Source organism: Stenella coeruleoalba (assembly GCF_951394435.1).
Source record: "Stenella coeruleoalba genome assembly, chromosome: 17".
Taxonomy (NCBI): domain Eukaryota; kingdom Metazoa; phylum Chordata; class Mammalia; order Artiodactyla; family Delphinidae; genus Stenella; species Stenella coeruleoalba.
The window spans coordinates 37,135,929-37,156,802 of NC_137163.1; the positions used below are offsets into that span (position 1 = coordinate 37,135,929).

Sequence of the window (20,874 nt, forward strand, 5' to 3'; positions counted from 1 at the left end):
AAAATGCAGAATAGAATGGTTAATTTAACCTGTATTCAATCTTGTCACATTCTTGGGTGATCTCTGCAAGTGTTTTTGATTATCACAGCTCTCCATAGATGACAAGAGTGTGAGAGAGTAGAGTGAATATATCCGGAACATATCCTTAAAGTCTGTTTGTTGACGATGGTGGATTTGTCTTTCTGCCTTTTTTAAAACAGATACATTTTATTAGCTTATTTTTCTCATTTGTTTTTTCCTAAAAGCAGAGTTTTTTATTGTTTCGTTGCAGATTACTTGAGGTTCTTGCAAGATGTGGCTTCTTGGTTCTTGAGGGAAGGAATTCCTGTTTTAATTGTTGAGCCATATTTCAAAGATGACGTAAAGAGTTGAAATATTCATGCTAAAACTCATTAGACTTTAACCTATTGTAGATAATTTTACTATTTTAATATCTTCTTTTTATTTTCTATATCCAGTTAAAAAATCTAAGTTTAGAAGAACTACAGATGCGGTTAAAAGCGCTGGACCCCATGATGGAACGAGAAATAGAAGAGCTTCGTCAAAGATACACTGCGAAAAGACAACCCATTCTGGATGCAATGGATGCGAAGAAAAGAAGGCAGCAAAACTTTTGAGTCTAATTTCTTTTCTGTTTGTTTCTATGACTATTCTGGAGACCAAGAAACCACTAAGAATTGAAGGAATATTATGATTTTTTTTTTAATCTCTAAGATCTGTGCTCTATGACCAGGCAACAGTCAAAAACTGATGATGGTACAAACCCAGGTAAATCCCCAAAAGACAGAACTTAATACTCTTTCCACTGTGTTTTCATTCTTAAATGATGGACACAGCAGAAATGCATTCTTCTCTGCATCTGTCAGCTGCATACTGGCACTAAAACTGTGTTGTAAAATGAAGGCTGTGTTTAGAAACCTTGAAAATCCAAAGCTATTGTTTAATTGTACAGCACCGAAGGGCTTTATGTTACAATATTCTTTATTCTCTTTTAGTAGCCTATTTATTGTATCCCTTTAGGTAAATTTATTTATTTATGCTATTTCACTTTGTTTTGTTTTTTAAGGACAAGATCAGGATAGCTTTCGTGAAGGTAGGGACATATTAATAGATGATAATGTACAACCAAATTATACCGTAAGCAGGGAGCTATGGGGTTACTTACATTCCTTGATTTCCAGGATAGTTTTCCAATAGAAGCAAAGCAATAATAGCAATAGTACACAAATGGGCCAGACATTTTTTATACTGAAGCAATAATTCCATTTTTACCTTCTGAAATTTTAATTTTTTTATTTTTGATGTTTGGTACAAATAGGACTATATATATTTAGGTCATACAGAGCTATAATGTTTAAAACCAAAGAAATCAGCGGAACCCTTGCACAAAAAAGTATGGTAAATATTTTTAAAGAAATAAATCCTTAAGACAAATGTAATTGTTAATATTGTTTCATGTGTAGGTCTGATAGCTAAACTGTATCAGATTGTAATAAGCTAATCAGATTTATTTCTGTGAGTATGTGCTCAACTGTTACAGACTCTTGTTGATTTCACTTATTTCCTGGGAATTGGTAAACGTCATGTGCCTGACGATAACAAATTAGCAAAAACATTTGTACTGAACTGTGCAAGCCTTGGGGACTGAAAAAAAAAGATTAAAACCATTAAAAAGAAACTCATTTCTAAGCTGAATGATCATTTGCAGGATTGAACTGGGACCAGTCATTTCCTAAACTACATATGGCCATCTTGACAGCATTTGTTCTTTTGTGTGTTTAATTACTATGTTTAAATCATAAAGACAAATAAATGTTACTGTGCCACCCAACACATTTCATCTCTATCTTTTTTTAAAACTGATGACCTGGATTCTGTCTTTTCCAGGCAAGGAAGGTATATTAGTCAGGACAGGCTAGATTATACAGTGGTAAAAACTCTGAACCTTCAGTGACTTAACATAACCCAGGTTATTTGTCACTCATGTGCCCTGCTCCTGTCCTTCACACCCAGGGACCCTGCTGACAGAGCCTCCACCATCTGCAACGTTGGTGGTCACCACAGCAAGGGAAGGAGCCCTGATGAGTCTCACATTAGCTCCAGCCAGCCAGTGACAGAAGGTGTGTCATCTCTGGAAACTTCTATTCCTTTTTAAAATGGCATTTGTGCCCCAGGTAATGCCTGGAGTAACATTTGTCCTTGCCGTGTTAAGTCCTTACAAATAGTAAATTGTGTAATTGGATACAAATTATAAGATAGTTATAAAATAGTGGTAAATAGTGAAGATTTTATAAGGACTATTAAAAATGAAAACTGAATTTACAGTATATGCTTCAGCCACATCTGTTTGGGAAAATCAGATGAGTCAATCAACTCAAACACCCCATCCTTTTTTTTCTTTTCTTAATTGTTTTTCTTTTCAGTAAACTGCCTAATACCTCGCCTAATTTGATGGAAACAAATGACTGACTTGTTATTAGCCAAGTAAAGCCACCTACATGAAATGACAAGAAATCTATGAAGGTGATTTCTCTCTAGTTTGCTAAGCTAGAAAATTTATGCAAATTAATTCAATGGGGCCTGTTAACTACTCTTACTAATAAAGTCTCAACAAGAGTCCTCCTTTTAATAATAAGTATCCCATGTTCCAATCGTATTGTAACTTTTATGTGAATAGACTTTATATACTGTTGTTATATTTGTCTTTTTAAATATATGTATACTAACGTATGTATATGTTTATGTAACTCTCTTAATATGTATATTTAAGAGAGTTGCAAACAATGGGCGTTGTTTTACTTTAGAGCCTTAGGAAGCTCCAGAACATTTCAGGATAACCTGCCTTAAAATTTTCCTATCTTCTCACTCTCTGCCCACCACCAATCAAAAAAGGGAATTTAAAATTTAGAAGAACCAAAAGCCATTAAAGAAACTTTCAAGTCTAGGTCAGCCTTGATTAATCATTATTCTTAGGAAAGAGTTTTCTAGTTATTTTAATGAGTTTAAGAAGAAGCCTCTTATTATTTTAACCTTGGTTGCTGAGAACATTCCAAAAGTAGGTAAGTGTACTTTCTGCACACACACCACCACCCCCACCCCCCACCCCCGTCCTTTAATAGATACGGTATTGTAAATGTAATTGAAGCTAATGAGTAAGGATTTCATCTTGCTGAAAAGCCAGCATCATTGTATATGTTGGCCTGTGGATGAGAAAACTTTTTCTTTGATTTAATGAACTTAGATGACTCATTTCTACAGACTTAGCTTATTTTAGCATAAATAGTTTTATGTTCAAAATATGAGCTAATTTGGCCAATATAAATTGGACAAGAAAATGTATTTATTTAAATGGTTTTCAAAATAATAACACCTATTACTTGGGACACTTATTATGTGTGTCAGATACTATGCTAAACAACCTTACATGTATTACTTACATGCTTTTGAATTTCTTTCTTCTGCTTATTTATTGAATCACATCCCCAAGGTTTAAAATCACTCTCTACTCACTAAAGAATATGTAGCTTGTCTAGTGGAAATTATATAATATATTAATAAGATGTTTTTAACTTAGTCACAGGAAATCTCTTCAAATTACTGACACATTAGCATTCAATAGGAATGCTATTTTTGTTTCATATCCTGTATTTTAAAGATTAATGATTAAAGTAAATTCTGAAAGTACTAATTATAAAACATTCTAAATAAAACTTTTTTTTTTTGCGGTACACGGGACTCTCACTGTTGTGGCCTCTCCCTGTTGTGGCCTCACCCGTTGCGGAGCACAGTCTCCGGACGCGCAGGCTCAGCGGCCGTGGCTCACGGGCCCAGCCGCTCTGCGATACGTGGGATCATCCCAGACCGGGGCACGAACCCGTGTCCCCTGCATTGGCAGGCGGACTCTCAACCACTGCGCCACCAGGGAAACCCTAAATAAAACTTTTTAAAAAATAATTGGAATTGCATTACATTACTAAATTTATTAAGTACAGACATTTAATTAGATATTGCATCAAAATGCTATCTTGGAATACTAGATTTTTTTTTTTTTCTTTTTTGTGGTCCCAAAGCCCAGGAATCTGGAGCCTAACAAGAGAGCTACTTGTCTTTGCTGTCTGAGCAGTCTGATAGGATCTATACCCAGGGACGTTTTGATAGTCCCATGCACTGAATAGTGGCTTATCCTCCAAGGAGTCAATCAGCTTCGCCCTGTTCCACATCCATAAAAAACACCTTCAACCTCAGCCAACCACTTCCCTGAGTCATAAAAGGACCCCAAGAGAGAAAAAAAAATGACCAACTCAATTCTTCCACCAATCTTGGAAAAACAGCTCCAAGTCCATTTTCTTCTCACGCCGGACCGTAGCATTAGCCAGACTCCCTACCACTATTTTTTTTTTCACTTGATTAAGCTCCCTAAATTAAAATTCTGATTTGCTGGGTCACTCTTAAGTTCACAGAATTTTGCCTACCAAGTTAAGAATGAACTCTGCCTCCTGCCATTCACCTACAACATGTCCCAACCTACACGACCTCATCTTGCCTTACTGATTTCTTTGAGGCCTTTCTTCCACCAAACTGCTTCCAAACTATTATAATTATTTGATCTCCCTTATTACTGGATTGTAAGGTACCTGAAACCAAGAAACTTAGTGTTTATCCATCTTGTTTCCCCACAGTACTTCCCAGGATATTAGATGTGCTTGGTAGTAAATAAAGTTTCATTGACTGCAATTAGCTCAAATAACAAAATTGTCATCATTAATCATATAGGCTACTTCCTTTCCTTACATCCAGGTAATCATAGTAAAGAGAACAATAATATCAACCCGTTTTTGAGCATCTATTAAGCCATGAACTTGATATATTATCTCAAACCTTCACAAGAAGGTACATAGTCTTTTTCTCAGAAAAGACAGGATTGGAGAGATTAAATGAGGTCATAACGCTAGTCAGTGCCAGCATGAGTTTTAAACTCCCGTCTGTCTCCAAAATCTTTGCTTTTCCCACTAGACCACATTGCCTAATAAACACAGCAGGTCTGGCTTTAGAATTGCTGGAGAGGGTTGCTAAGCCTGCCTGCTGATCTATCTTGTAAGGACAGGACCTTGTTAGCTGAGTTGAACCTTTTCTCCATTTCATTGGAAACTACATTTTCCGAAACGGCACCCTTTCTACGTGTAGGGGAAAAAAGCAGGGTGCGTATACTTAAGTTTCCAAGATGACTTATACAAAAAGATTTTTTTCCTTCATTGGAATATATCTGGAGTTTGTGCGCCTTAAAAGCTGTTTTGTAAACTAAAACATATCATATTCTCTCCCTTACCAAAGTCTGTCTCTGGTAATGAGAACTTTAGAGAAACATTAATCAGCATAGTGGAAGGTGGAAGGCCTCAGAAGCTAAATTATCTGGGTTCAAGTCCCAGCTCCTCCTTTATACTTTTGTTGCCCTGGGCAAGAATAACCATTCAACCAATCTGTGTTTCAATTTCTTCATCTGTAATAATGCAGCAACTGTGAAAATCAAATGTTCTAGTACATGTAAAATATTTAACAAAGTTCCTAGCATATGGCATGTAGATATTAGCTTAAAAAATAAACTTTTAACCCTTTCCAGTTCATACATTGTTTTTAAAAGAATAAAGAAAAGGGCTCTGTTCTTCATTGATAAACAAGTTTATTGTAACTTCTAAAGTGCATTAGAGTCTTCTAGTACCCAGATGCGTCTTCCATCAAGGGTCTGGCCTGCTCTCAGGTAGTGATTTGCACTGAGAAAAATCATATTCAGTCTTTTAAGTATTTCCTTTCTACCTAGAGCAAAGTAAGTAGGTTAAGCTAAACTCCTCACACCCCCACCCCTTAAGACTATCCTTTCTATTTTAGGGATACTAAGGCCAACATCTATGGCCCCATTTGTGAAGAACCATCAGGAAAATTTCAAATTTATGCTTCTAAAGTTTTGCTTCAGTAACGTTTTAGCATTCTGGTCCTTAAAAATATGAATCATGTAATTGACTCGGTTTCCCAATTTGCTTTGGTCCCAGGAAGTTCAAAATCAAATTTAGAGTTAATAATTGTATAGGATTCTACAATCTACATGCTTACATTTCCCTGATCTTATAAAAACTAAAAAGATTTTTTTTTAAGGAAAAGAAAAGAGATACCTGGAGGTATGAGTCCTTCCACTATACTTAGAAGGATCTGGTTCCCTATCATGTGTTATTTTTATGTCTTCTCATAGGGTTTGTGTGCGTGTCAAATATGGTGATATGTGTCAAGGGGATTTGCTGGTCAGGCCCTTGGCCTAGAACCCTGATGGAATCTTTCACATGTGAGTATCACCACCTGAGGAGAAAGGAATCTCTAGGGTATGAGGTTCCTGGGTTCTGAGGTAACCACTGTGCTTCCTCTGGGGGGGAGCCAAGAGAGAGAATACCACATGCCCTTGGCCCTCATGCCTCCTGTCCTCAGCAACCTGTTCAAATCATATTTACAAAAAACTGAGACTGACCCGGCAAGCACCGTGCCTTCCAAACCCTGGGTCGGCAGCAGATCAGAATCCCTAAAAAAGCTTATCTCTCTCTCAGTATTTTCCCATTTGTGTGGTTCTATCCATAAGCCACTTCATAGTCTCAATGAAGAAAAAAAGAAGTAGAAGAGAGCAAAGGGAAATAGGGTTTTTTTAGCGTGATAGAAACGACAGTTGTAACCAAACATTACAAAATAGTGTCATGCCCTACATTTCCACAATAGAAAAACAAGTATTCCATTTTATGAGAAAGCACTGAAAGCTAATGAGTTCTACAATGTTTCTAGTAGAAAATTCAGTGCCTGCCTGGGTTTAAACCAAGCAACTAGTTGTCTTTTAAATTTTTACAGAATTTTTCCAGAGTGAACTATAACTAGTTGAGTGGAAGCTAAATAAAACCTGATACTAAAGCTCTCAGCTTTTAAAATATTCTCTTTCTAATGTTCCAGTGTATACAGACCATGCTGGATGGGGGCAGTTCTGCAGCTGTGCATTTTTTTCAGCCTTTCCATTTACCCATGACACGTTTCTTTCCTATTGAAAAAGAAAATATTCTTAGCAAAAATTTTCAAATGAGAAGACATAATAGCATTTGGAACCAAAAAGCCTTTGATGTTAAAAAACAAGATGTACTGAGGAATCTGAAATGTAGAACTGTTTCATTATTAATGCGTCAATGTGCAGATTCATGAGTTCATTCTCTGTTGAACTTTCATAAAGTTTATAAGAAGTTTTTTCTAAAAGCACACCAGCTGATAACCATAAATCAGTTTCCATGCTTCGAATGTGGTCTTTGAAAATTATGCCTGATGTGAATGGACTAATGAACCTGGGCCTTAAGTTTCAACAAGACTTTTCGGTTTTGAGGATATGTTAGTTGCTTTAACAAGTGAGTAGTGATTTGGGGTATGATTCAGAATTTGAATGTGGTAGGCAATCACAGAAGTCCAAACAACGTTTTTAAAGTTCATAAGGCAAAATTGTTTCACACGAATATGATGAGTTACTAGTTTTTTATGCTTGTTCAATGACTCCTGATGTCTTACCAGTTCCCCTGACATTTATCCAAAGCAATGATAGTAAATATATATAATATATACAGATATACACAATATTAGTCTATGGTAACCATATCTAACTTGGCTGAAAGGAAGCAACACCTTTTTCTGGCAGAAAAGACCTATCCCTACTCTGTCCAATTTGAAGCAAATTCATTTCTTTAGTTCTTCAGGTTATTGTAAAAAGACATGAAAGCTTATCTCATCTGCAGGTTGGAACTCCTCAAAGGTATCTTTGACGCTATGCCACTGACTTGCCGCGTGACCTTGGGTGAGTCATTTAACTTCCCCGTAAGTCTCATCTTCTTTATCAGAGAAGGCAGCCTCAGAGGGTTGTGAAAATGAATGTGACACACATGTGAAGCCCTTAGCACGCTGCCTCACACCTAGGGAGCACAGGCAACTAGCACTTTCTTTAACTCACCAACAAACATCTATTGAACACCAGCTCCGTGCCAGCTTCCGTGCCAGGTGTGGAAACACAGGCGACCTGGCTCCTGCCCGTGAGCTGGTGCTTGTCCCTGGTACAGGGCAGAGATACTAGAGTGCCGTACGTGTGATAAGAAATATAAAAACAAAGCCCTGTGGAGTAGGACGAGGAATGCTTCACTGAAGGGATATTCGAACTAGGCCTTGAGGCTTGGGAAGGCGGGAGAGAAAAAAGGGCACTGTGGCGAGGGCAGAGCAGATGGAAAGGCAGAGAGACGAGAAAGAATATTTGGTATACCTTCCAGAGTCAAAGAAAGTTTGTGACGCTTTTTTTTTTTTTTTTTTTTTTGCGGTACGCGGGCCTCTCACTGCTGTGGCCTCTCCCGTTGCGGAGCACAGGCTCCGGACGCGCAGGCTCAGCAGCCATGGTTCACGGGACCAGCCGCTCCGCGGCATGTGGGATCCTCACGGACCAGGGCACGAGCCCGCGTCCCCTGCATCGGCAGGCGGACTCTCAACCACTGCGCCACCAGGGAAGCCCTTTTTTTTTTTTTAACATCTCTATTGGAGTATAATTGCTTTACAATGGTGTGTTTCTGCTGTATAACAAAGTGAATCAGCTATACATAAACTTATATCCCCATATCTCCTCCCTCTTGCGTCTCCCTCCCAGGATCATTTGTCTTGCTTGCTCTCTCTGTCCTGCAATTTAAGAGGTCATGTGGTCTGTTTTGGTTTGGGTTTTGTTTTCCCAAATCACTGTATCTTATCTAGACTAATTAATTCCAAGTAATATCTGACCTATTTCCTGGTACCTGTGTCTCCCAGTCACACTCAGCTATACTCATTTCTATTATTTGATAGTATCTAGAAGAAATGATTTCTGCAGAGCCTTGCTAAGGTTGGATGTTGGGACAAAGAGGCCAGAGAAAGTGGGTAGAGGGTTAACAGCAGCATCTAAAGAAATAGGCTTCCCTGTAAATGACCCAATTTCATTCCTTTTTATGGCTGAGTAATATTCCATTGTATGTATGTACCACATCTTCTTTATCCATTCATCTATCATTGGACATTAAAAAAAAAAAGTCTTAAACTCAGTTCCTCAAATCAGCTCACTATTTGCCTTGACTGAAACATTTGTCTTCTTTTTGTCAGCAGCATTCTTCTCAAGACCTTTGTCATTTTCCACTTTTATTTAAGCCAATTTACAAAGGAGGGGGTATAAAGCATAACAAGGTAGCATAAATTAAAAACAAGTTAGAAAAGATAAAACAAAGGGAAAACGAAAGTAGGGAAGCAATCTGGAGCCATGAATCATATTAATAGAAAGACTGCTTACTGTGAATTTGGTCCAAAGCTTCCTAGAAGCCAAAGTGAAGAAGGAAACCAGAAACAGTTTACGTTATCTAACAACACTGTCCAAAATGGTGGCCACTAGCGCTTGAAATGTGGATAGCCAAATTGAGATGAACTGTGAGTATAAAATACACGTATTACAAAGACTTAGTACAAAATAAAATGTAGACTATCTCATTAACAATTTTTAATATTTATTACATATTGAAATAATATTTTGGATATGTTGGGTTAAAATATCTTATTTAAATTAATTTTACCTGTTTCTGTTCACTTTTTAAAAATATATAACTGCTAGAAAATTTAAAATTACATATGTGGCTCACATGTGGTTCACATTATGAATCTATTGGACAGTGCTGGTCTGTAAGATAAAAGCTTTCATTAACTGATGAATGGATAAAGTGTGTTGTATCCATACCAGGGATACACCTGGTTATGGTTCAGCAAGAAAAAGGAATGAAATAATGGGCACAGGGGGTTTTCGTGGGGGTGATGTAAAGGTTCTAAAATTTGGGGTAATGATTGCATAACTCTGTGACTATATTAAAAACTAATGAATTATAAGCTTTTTAAAAATGAATGTGTTATATTTAGTTATGTTATAATCATAAAATAAAAGTTTTTGAAATTCAGGGAAGAAAAAAGACAAATGCATACTCTATCGCTCAGAAGAAACGCAATCATTCTTAGTACCTAGATAAGAAGTATCTCTCTAAGGGGACCATTGGAAAGCACACATTAATATTCAATTTGATGTCAGTATTCATTATCAATATTCTCAGAGTAAACAGAGGGTTGACTTTTGCAGGTCTGTGCGGTGTTTTCAATATTTGTCAATGGCATCACACACACTCAATTCAGTAAACACCTACATGCTAATGGCTCCCGAATCCCTTCCTTCAGCCCAGACTTCTCCTTATAAACCCCACACCCAGGAAGTCTTAATGCCACACGCGTACCTCAAGTTCAGCATGCCCAAACACTGTTGCTCCTGCATTTTCTGTCCAGTTGGTGCTACATCTGCCGTCCAGTCGCCGGTGCTAGAAGCCTGGGAGTCCTTGAATCACCACTGTCTTCCACCCCACACCACCCTCTGCCGATTCAGCCTTCCAAACGGTTCTCAAATCTGTGTCCTCATCTCCATTTTCTCTCCGCGGCTGCCCCTCAGTCTTCTGTCATTTGCTGCCCAGACGATTGCAGAGGCCCCTGAACTGGTCTCTGCTCCAGGTTTATTCCCCTCAAGTCACCGGCCCCCCATCTGCTGGCACCATCAATCCAGAATGCAATGGAGTTCCATCACCCATGGGATAGCGTTCATTAAAGCAAACATGTCCTCTAAGACCAGAGACCTGCCTCCCTCTCCCTTCCCAGCTCTGAATACTCCTTCAAGTGACCTATGGCTGCTGCCCAACCCTCCTGAAATTGAAGTGGCCAACTCCTGCTCATCCTGGCAACTCTGCTCAGGGATAGCACCTCCGGGTGCCCCCATACATATCGCGATCACCACACTTTCCAGATGGTATTGCAGCAGCCGCTTCTTCTGTATCTCCCACCAACTAAGCTCCCTGAGGGCCAGTTCTGTGCCCATGTTTTCCTCATCTCTGTAGCACCAGCACAGGCCCCAGCATAGTGATGCTTAATATATGCTTGTTGAATAAGGGATAAGCCACAGGTAACAGAAATGTGATTTAAATTTGAGATCTAAGCAAATGGCTAAGAAATCGTAGAAGCCCAGTTTTTAGGTGCTAAATATCCTTGCTCGTCTCCATGAGAACATGGGTTATGTCTGTTTTGCTCATCACAGTGTCTCCAATTTGTATTCAGTATTTGCTGGACAGGTGGATGGGAAGATAAGCAACTGAATGAACAAAGATACAGGCAGAGAAATGAACTGAAAACAAACTGCTTTCATGAGAATAGGCCTGACATTCACAGATTTATATCTGTGTCATCTCCCAAACCTGAGTCAGTACTCGGTATTCAATATTTCGGAACCTGGGGAAGCACTGATTTTTCCCTTGAGCAAATAATTATCTGATCAGATGTGAGAATTTAGGTGACAAATACCGCTGAATTCCCTGCACTCAACTATACTATAAGGCCTGAAAGAATACACCCCAGTTTCTAAAGGGGGAGACGTGAACTTCTTTATTGTCCTTATGTAGTGAAAATGGTCACATCTCTGGAGTTCTAGATGCTCTGATTCATACAAACAGACTGAAGCAAATCACATCTGCTTTACAAAAATATGAAAAACAGAACAGAGTCTTTCTGTTTTTTTTGGTTTTTTGTCCCAATAATTCTTTTGTCAGTGGTATAAAAATCTGTATGGAAAGCAAAGGATGTCTGTGCTTTTCAGAAGAGTCTCAGGGCTTCCTGGATCATGAGGAACCAACCACAGTATGAAAAAGTGCTTTAGAAAATAAAACATTCGGTCGATGTGTTGAGAAAATAAAAATGTACTTGTAAGCAGTAAAGCTCGAGCAATACTATATATTTTGCTACCAGTTTATTTTTATTGTATAAACTTGCTATATGTGTGATTAATATGCAAAATCAAGCATTGATGACAGACCACTACCACCACACAAAGGTAGTGAAGAAGATATTATCTGTACTGCTCCTAAAACGCAAACCTGAAGCGTGAGTTTAATGGTAAGAAATTCTCAATCAGCTTAACAACACATTCAAGTATAGGAGCCAGACATTCTGCTTTGTCCTTATTCCCACTCTTTCACCCAAACCCTGATGAAAAAGTGGAGGGCCTTAAGTAAAGCACCTTTCTTGGTGGTTTGATCTACCATTTCTGGAAACATCATCAGTGCTAACATTTACTCAGAAAACATTCAGGGAAACTGGGTTCTAGACACTTATGATATTCAGATGACTGGAACACAGTCCACACTGCAACTAGAAACATACCTGCAATCTCAGAGCTGAAATGAAAGCTAACAGAGGAACGTATTAGGGGCTTCAGGAGCTTGGAGAACTGGCAAGGGGTGGGGGGTTCTGTGCTAGTTTAGGGAAAGGGGCTGAATTTTCACAGAGGATTGGCAGTGGAGAGGAGAGGGCAAATCCAAGAACTATTTGGGAGATTGAACCATTGGGGGTGGACTAAATTGATCCAGGGGATAAAAAATAGTGAGAGGGTCAAAGAGAGCACTGAGGACCCCAGGTTGGGTCACCCCAAAACAGTGATACAGTTCATTTGGTTAGGAATGGATTTGAAGGGTAGGAAAATGAGATCAGATTTGGACATGAGGAATTTTTGAAGCCTATGAGATACCCAGGAGGAGGCATCCTGAAGGCAGTTGGAAGCATGACCCTGGGGCTGCATGAGAGAGGTTGGCCTGGAGATGAAGACTTCTATTGTCAGGTAGAAGAGTGGACAAAACGAACTCTGAAGATTGTGCCAAGTGAGGAGGCAAAGGGGGAGGACTAGGGATAAAACCCTGGGGCAGGCAGGGCAAGAGGAACATCCAGCAGGTTTTATAGTAAGCAAGGAGGCATGAGGGGGAACTGGGCATCTAGAGAGGAGGAACTTCAAGGAGGTTCCCCATCACTTGTTGTAGCACATAGTAGATGCTTAAGAAATGTGTGGTGAACAAATAAATGTGGTCAGTAACTACTGAGTTTACACCTGACTCTAAAGCAAACCTTTATGTTTGTGTTCACTTATACTACAGTGGTTACAACAGTTGGCTTTGGAGCCAGATAGAAGTGGGCTGGAGCCCAGCTCTGCCACTTTCCAGTTGGGTGGCCTTGGACAAGGTACCCAGTCCTCAAATGAAGAAAATATGACTCACCTTGCTAATTGATCATTAGTGGAGTATGGCTAAATAAACAGATACAAGCATACGGGGGATACTAGGAGCAGCTACCAAGAATGAGACTGATTTTTATGAACTGACATGAAAAAAATTCTCTGAGTGATATTGAGGCATTACCAGAATGGAGCAATTTACAAAATCACTCTTCAATTCTCCAGGTACAAAGATCTGTATATAAATTAACAGGAAGTTCTGGAGGATATATACCAAAGCAATAATAGCAGTTACTCTAAGGAGGGGACTGAGGTTGGAGGGTCATGTGGGTTTTGAGTTCTCCCTATATGGTTTGATGTTTTAATGACAAATTTATTCAACTAATACTTGTATAGTTACAAATAAATTCACTTAAAAAATTTTTTTTAATTATCTATCCTATAGTGTTGTAGTGAAGACTAATATGAGACAATGACTATAAATCTCATTGCCTGGCACAAAGGATGCTCTTGTTATACTGTACCTGGTAAGGATTCCTAAAAAAGACAATGGGAACAAACATTCCTGAGTACGGACTCTGCACCCTGCACCATCTTTAAAAGACCCTCTTGACACACTATTTTTTTGGAGGTTGGAGACTAGATGGCAGAGTAGAAGGACTTGAGCGCACCCCTTCTCATGAAAATGCCAAAATCACAACTAACTGCTCAACAACCATTGACAAAAAAGACTGGAACCTACGAAAAAGGATACTCTACACCCAAAGACAAATAAGAAGTCACAATGAGATGGTAGGAGGCGTGAATTCACGATATAATCAAATCCCATACTCGCCAGGTGGGCAACCCAAACTGGAAAATAATTATGTCACATAGGTTCTCCCATAGGAGTGAGAGTTCTGAACCCCACATCAGGCTCCCCAGTCTGGGCATCTGGCATTGGGAGGGGGAGCCTCCAGAGCATTTGGCTTTGAAGCCAGTGGGGCTTGATCACAGGAACTTCACAGGACTGGGGGAAACAGAAACTCCACTCTTGGAGGGCACACACAAGCTCTCATGTGCACCGAGACCCAGGGAAAAAGCAGTGACTCCATAGAGGCCTGGGTCAGACCTACCTGCTGGTCTTGGAGGGTCTCCTGGGGAGTCAGGTAGTGGCTGTGGCTCACTGTGGGGACAAGGACACTGGTGGCAGAGGTAACAGGGAGTTCTCATTGGCATGTGAGCTCTCCTCACGGCCACAATTTTGTCACCAAGACCTGGCCCCACCCAACAGCCCTTAGGCTCCAATGGTGAGATGCCTCAGGCCAAACAATGAACAGGGTGGGAACACAGTCCCACATTCTGCAGACAGGCTGCTTAAAGTCTCCCTGAGCCCACAGCCACCTCTAAACAAACACTTGACACAGCTATGCGCACCAGAGGGACAAGACCCAGCTCCACCCAACAGTGGGTAGACACCAGTCCCTCCCACCAGGAAGCCTGCACGAGCCTCTGAGACCAGTCTCACCCACCAGGGGGCAGACACCAGAAGCAAGAGAAACTACAATCCTGCAGACTGTGGAATGGAGATCGCAAACAGAGAAAGTTGGACAAAATGAGACAGCAGAGGAATATATTCCAGACGAAGGAACAAGATGAAACTCCAGAAGAACAACTAAGTGAAGTGGAGATAGGCAATATACCCAGAAAAGAATTCAGAGTAATGATAGAAAAGATGATCCAAGATCTCGGAAAAATAATGAAGGCACAAACTGAGAAGATACAAGAAATGTTTAATAAAGAGCTAGAAGATATAAAGAACAAACAAACAAACAGAGGTGAACAATATAATAACTGAAATGAAAACTACACTAGAAGGAATGAATAGCAGAATAAATGAGGCAGAAGAATGGATAAGTGAGCTGGAAGACAGAGTGGTGGAAACCACTGCTGCAGAACAGAATAAAGAAGAATGAAAAGAAATGAGTACAGTTTCAGAGACCTCTGGGACAACATTAAATACACCAACATTCATATTATAGGGGTCCCAGAAGGAGAGAGAAAGGGCCTGAGAAAATATTTGAAGAGATAATAGCTGAAAACTTTCCTAACATGGGAAAGGAAACAGTCACCAAGTCCAGGAAGCACAGGGAGTCCCATAAAAGATAAACCCAAGGAGGAACACACCAAGACACAATCAAATTGACAAAAATTAAAGACAGAGAAAATATTAAAAGCAACAAGGGAAAAGCAACAAATAACGTACAAGGGAATCCCCATAAGGTTATCAGCTGATTTTTCAGCAGAAACTCTACAGGCCAGAAAGGAGTGGAATGATGTATTTGAAGTGATGAAAGGGAAAACCCTACAACCAAGAATACTCTACCCAGCAAGGCTCTTGCTCAGATTCAACAGAAAAGTCAAAGGCTTCATAGACAAGCAAAAGCTAAGAGCATTCAGCACCACCAAACCAGCTTTACAAGAAATGCTAAAGGGTCTTCTCTAGGAGGAAAAGAAAAGGCCACAACGAGAAACAAGAAACTTACATTTGGGAAAGTGCACCAGTAAAGGCAAACATACAGCAAAGGTAGGAAACCATCCACACAAAAATATGATATCAAAACCAGCAATTGTGAGAAGAGGACAGTACAAATGCAGGATATTGGAAATGCATTTGAAATTAAAACAATCTTATATATAGAGAGAGAGAGAAACTGTGACATCAAAACCTTATGGGAACCACAAACCAAAAATCTACAATAGACACACACACACACACAAAAGAAAGCAATTCAAACACAACACTCAAGACAGTCATCAAATCACAAGAGAAGAGAACAAAAGAAGAAGAGAAGAAAAAAGACCTACCAAAAAAAATCCAAAACAATTAACAAAATGGCAATAAGAACATACATATCGGTAAATGGATTAAATGCTCCAAACAAAAGACATAGACTGGCTGAATGGATACAAAAACAGGACCCATATATATGCTGTCTACAAGAAACCCACTTCAGATCTAGGGACACATACAGACTAAAAGTGAGGGGATGGAAAAAGGTATTCCACACAAATGGAAATCCAAGGAAAGCTTCAGTAGCAATACTCATATCAGACAAAATAGACTTTAAAATAAAGACTGTTACAAGAGAAAAAGAAGAACACTACATAACAATCAAGGGATCAACCCAAGAAGAGGATATAACAATTGTAAATATATATGCACACAACATAGGAGCACCTCAATATATAAGGCAAATGCTAACAGCAATAAAAAGAGAAATCAACAGTAACACAATAATAGTAGGGGAGTTTAACACCCCACTTCCATCAACAAATAGATCATCCAGACAGAAAATCAATAAGGAAACACAGGTCTTAAATGACACATTAGAACAGATGGGCTTAATTGATATTTAGAGAGTATTCCATCCTAAAGCACCAGAATACACATTCTTTTCAAGTGAACATGAAACATTCTCCAGGCTAGATCACATGCTGGGCCATAAAGCAAGCCTCAGTAAATCTAAGAAAATTCAAATCATATCAAACATCTTTTCCAACCACAACGCTATGAGATTAGAAAAAAACTACAAGAAAAAAACTGTAAAAAACACAAACACGTGGGGGCTAAACAATATGCTACTAAACAACCAATGGATCACTGAAGAAACCAAAGAGAAAATTCAAAAATATCTAGAGACAAATGACAATGAAAACATGATGATCCAAAACCTATGGGATGTAGCAAAAGCAGTTTTAAGGGGGAAGTTTATAGCAATACAATCTTACCTCAGGAAACAAGAAAGATCTCAAATAAACAAACTGACCTTACCCCTAAAGCAACTAGAGAAAGAAGAACAAATAAAACCCAAAGTTAGTAGAAAGAAAGAAATCATAAATATCAGAGCAGAAATAAATGAAATAGAGATGAAGAAAACAATAGAAAAGATCAATGAAACTAAAAGCTGGTTCTCTGAAAAGATAAACAAAATTGATAAACCTTTATCCAGATTCATCAAGGAAAACAGGAAGAGGGCTCAAATCAATAAAATTAGAAATGAAAAAATAGAAGTTAGAACTGACACTGCAGAAATATAAAGGATCATAAGAGATTACTACGAGCAACTCTATGCCAATAAAATGGACAACCTAGAAGAAATGGACAAATTCCTAGTAAGGTACAATCTCTCAAGACTGAACCAGGAAGAAATAGAAAATATGAACAGACCAATCACAAGTACTGAAATTGAACTGTGATTAAAAAATTCCCAATGAACAGAAGTCTAGGACGAGATGACTTCACAGGCAAATTCTATCAAACATTTAGAGACGAGTTAACACCTACCCTTCTGAAACTATTTCAAAAAATTGCAGAGGAAGGAACACTCCCAAACTCGTTCTATGAAGCCATCATCACCCTGATACCAAAACCAGACAAAGATATCACACAAAGAAAAGAAAATTGCAGGCCAGTATCACTGATGAACATAGACATAAAAGTCCTCAACAAACTACTAGAAAACTGACTGCAATACATTAAAAGGATCATACACCATGATCAAGTGGGATTTATTCCAGGGATGCAAGTATTTTTCAATATCTGCAAATCAATTAGTGTGACACACCACATTAACAAACTGAAGAATAAAAACCATATGATCATCTCAATAGATGCAGAAAAAGCTTTTGATAAAATTCAACACCGAATTATGATAAAAACTCTCCAGAAAGTGGGCATAGAGGTAAACTACCTCAACATGATAAAGTCCATACACCACAAATCCACAGCAAACATCATTCTCGATGGTGAAAAACTGAAAGAATTTCCTGTAAGATCAGGAACAAGACAAGGTTGTCCACTCTTGCCACTATTATTCAACATAGTTTTGGAAGTCCTAGCCATGGCAATTAGAGAAGAAAAAGAAATAAAAGGAATACAAATTGGAAAAGAAGAAGTAAAACTGTTACTGTTTGCAGATGACATGATACTATACATAGAAAATCCTAAAGATGCTACCAGAAAACTACTAGAGCTCATCAATGAATCTGGTAAAAGTGCAGGATACAAAATTAATAGACAGAAACCTGTTGTATTTCTACACACTAACAATGAAAGTTCAGAAAGAGAAATTAAGGAAATAATCCCATTTACCATCACATCAAAAAGAATAAAATACCTAGGAATAAACATACCTAAGGAGGCAAAAGACCTGTACTCCAAAAACTATGAGACACTGGTGAAAGAAATCGAAGATGACACAAACAGATAGAAAGATATACCATGCTCTTGGATTAGGAGAATCAATATTATCAAACTGACTATAGTACCCAAAGCAATCTACAGAGTCAGTGCAATCCCTATCAAATTACCAATGGCATTTTTCACAGATCTAGAACAAAAAATCTTAATCTCTGTATTGAAACACAAAAGACCCCTAATAGCCAAAGCAATCTTGAGAAGGAAAAACGGAGCTGGAGGAATCAGACTCCCTGACTTCAGACTATCTGTAAAGCTACAGTAATCAAAAGAGTATGGTACTGGCACAAGGACAGACTTAGAGATCAATGGAACAGAACAGAAAGCCCAGAAATAAACCCACACACCTATGGTCAATTAATCTCTGACAAAGGAGGCAAGAATATAAAATGGGGGAAAGATAGTGTCTTCAATAAGTGGTGCTGAGAAAACTGGACATTTAAACATAAAAGAATTAAATTAGAACATTCTCTAACACCATACACAAAATAAACTCAAAATGGATTAAAGAATTAATGGAAGACCAGATACTATAAAACTCTTAGAGGAAAACATAGGCAGGACAGTCTTTGATATAAATCGCAGGAATATCTTTTTGGATCCACCTCCTAGAGCGATGCAAATAAAAACAAAAATAAACAAATGGGACCTAATTAAACTTAAAAGCTTTTGTACAGCAAAGGAAGCCATAAACAAAATGAAAAGACAACCCACAGAATAGGAGAAAATATTTACAAACAATGTGTCTGATAAAGGATTAATTGCCAAAATATACAAACAGCTCATGCAGCTCAATATCAAAAAACAAAACAAAAAAACAACCCAATTAAAAAAATGGGCAGAAGATCTAAATAGACATTTTTCCAAAGAAGACATACAGATGGCCAAAAAACACATGAAAAGATGCTCAACATCACTAATTATTAGAAAAATGCAAATCAAAAGTACAATGAGGTATCACCTCACACCAGTCAGAATGGCCATAATCAAAAAGTCTACAAACAATAAATGCTGGAGAGGGTGTGGTGAAAAGGGAACCCTTCTACACTGTTGGTGGGAATGTAAATTGTTACGGCCACTATGGAGAACAGTATGGAGGTTCCTTTAAAAACTAAAAATAGAACTACCATATGACCCAGCAATCCCACAACTGTCTGACTCCAAAGCCCTCAATCTTAAAGACGTTCACAAATTTCGTCTGTGGCAATGGGAAGGCATGCTGGGGGCAAGCAAGAAAGTAGAGATGTCAGTTCAAATTCTGTTGCAGTGGTTCAGGTGAGAGATCCTGGTGGCATGACAGCAGAGGAGATGGCCAGAAAAAGGTAGATATAGGCATCTTTAGGAATAAACAAGACTTACTGATGGGTTGACTTGCTGAAGGGTTTTGGCTTGAGCAACCAAGGGAATAATCGTGCCATTTTCTGAAACAGGAGGTTAGAGAAGAAACCCACTGGAAGGCAGGGAGAATCAAGGATCCTGTTTTGGCCTTGTTAGGATTTGATGCCTATTAGCCATGCAGGTGGAGCTTCCGCATATGGACATGCAGAGCTTCTATAAATGCATGTGGATCTCAATGGTGAAGGCGGGATGGGAGATATAAGCATAGAATTAAAAAAAAAGATAGACCCTCTCTACAAGGTATGTGGCCTTGGGCTGCTTAGTTATTTAACTCCTCTCTGCTTTAGTATCCTAATCTACAAAATGAAAATAATATTAGAACCTATTTTATAAGGTTGTTGGGAAAATTAAATACATGAATACATGTCAAGTTCTCGGAACAATGTTTAGTGAGTGCTAGCTATTAACATCATAAACGTCACCCTGATCCTTATATTTTAGCTGAGAAGACAAGTAAATGATCAAAAGATGTTACTTAAACAAGTTCTCACAGCTAGGAAATGTCTGACCTAGAATTTTAACACAGATTGATGTAGGTTTTTTCCACTGAACCCTGGGGGGCGTGTCCCTCCTCCTCCCCTCCCCACGTGCATGTGTGATAAAACTGAATATGGACCAGGGGCGGGGGTGTGGGTAGAAGGGGGAATGGGGAGTTATTGCTTAGTGGATGCAGAGTTTTTGTTTTGCAAGATGAAAAAAGTTCTGGAGATGGACAGTGGTGATGGTTGCAAAACAATGTGAATGTACTTAATGCCACTGAGCTGTACGCCTGAAAGTGAGCCAGGAGGGAAGGGGCACAACGTTTAAAAGAATGACATAGCCATTCTGGATATGACGAAAACTGGTTAGAACCAGTTAGGCCCAAGATGGCAGAAGGTTTGACTTCCTGCAGACGTTGGGCCTCATTGCAATACGTTAGCATGTGCTAAACGACACACCCACAGGTGCCAAGAGAGTTCAGAGGCCAACAGTAAAAGGCCAAACAGTGGGCGGTGCCCCAATTCCTAGAAACTTCCCCAATCCCTGCCCCTTCCCGAAATAGTTGGAATAATCCTCCCACTCACTAGCCTATTTAATTACCCAGCCCATAAAAACTAAC

The 20,874-nt window shown here is 38.9% G+C and overlaps 1 protein-coding gene across 4 annotated transcripts in view; it reads left to right on the forward strand.

Moving 5' to 3' along the window:
• STK3 (serine/threonine kinase 3) overlaps positions 1–9,390 on the forward strand; it is a 321,854-nt gene extending 312,464 nt beyond the window's left edge. The window contains exons 11-16 of one of the 4 annotated variants that reach the window (XR_013824586.1): positions 459–768; positions 2,014–2,120; positions 2,424–2,523; positions 6,242–6,331; positions 7,800–7,858; positions 9,374–9,390. Coding sequence is in view for 1 of the 4 variants with exons in the window: in XM_079901744.1 (XP_079757870.1) it covers positions 459–617 (159 nt within the window). In the remaining 3 variants the exon portion in view is untranslated. The other 3 variants (XR_013824587.1, XR_013824588.1, XM_079901744.1) reach the window with 3 other exon arrangements.
• Positions 9,391–20,874: the final 11,484 nt, after the last annotated feature.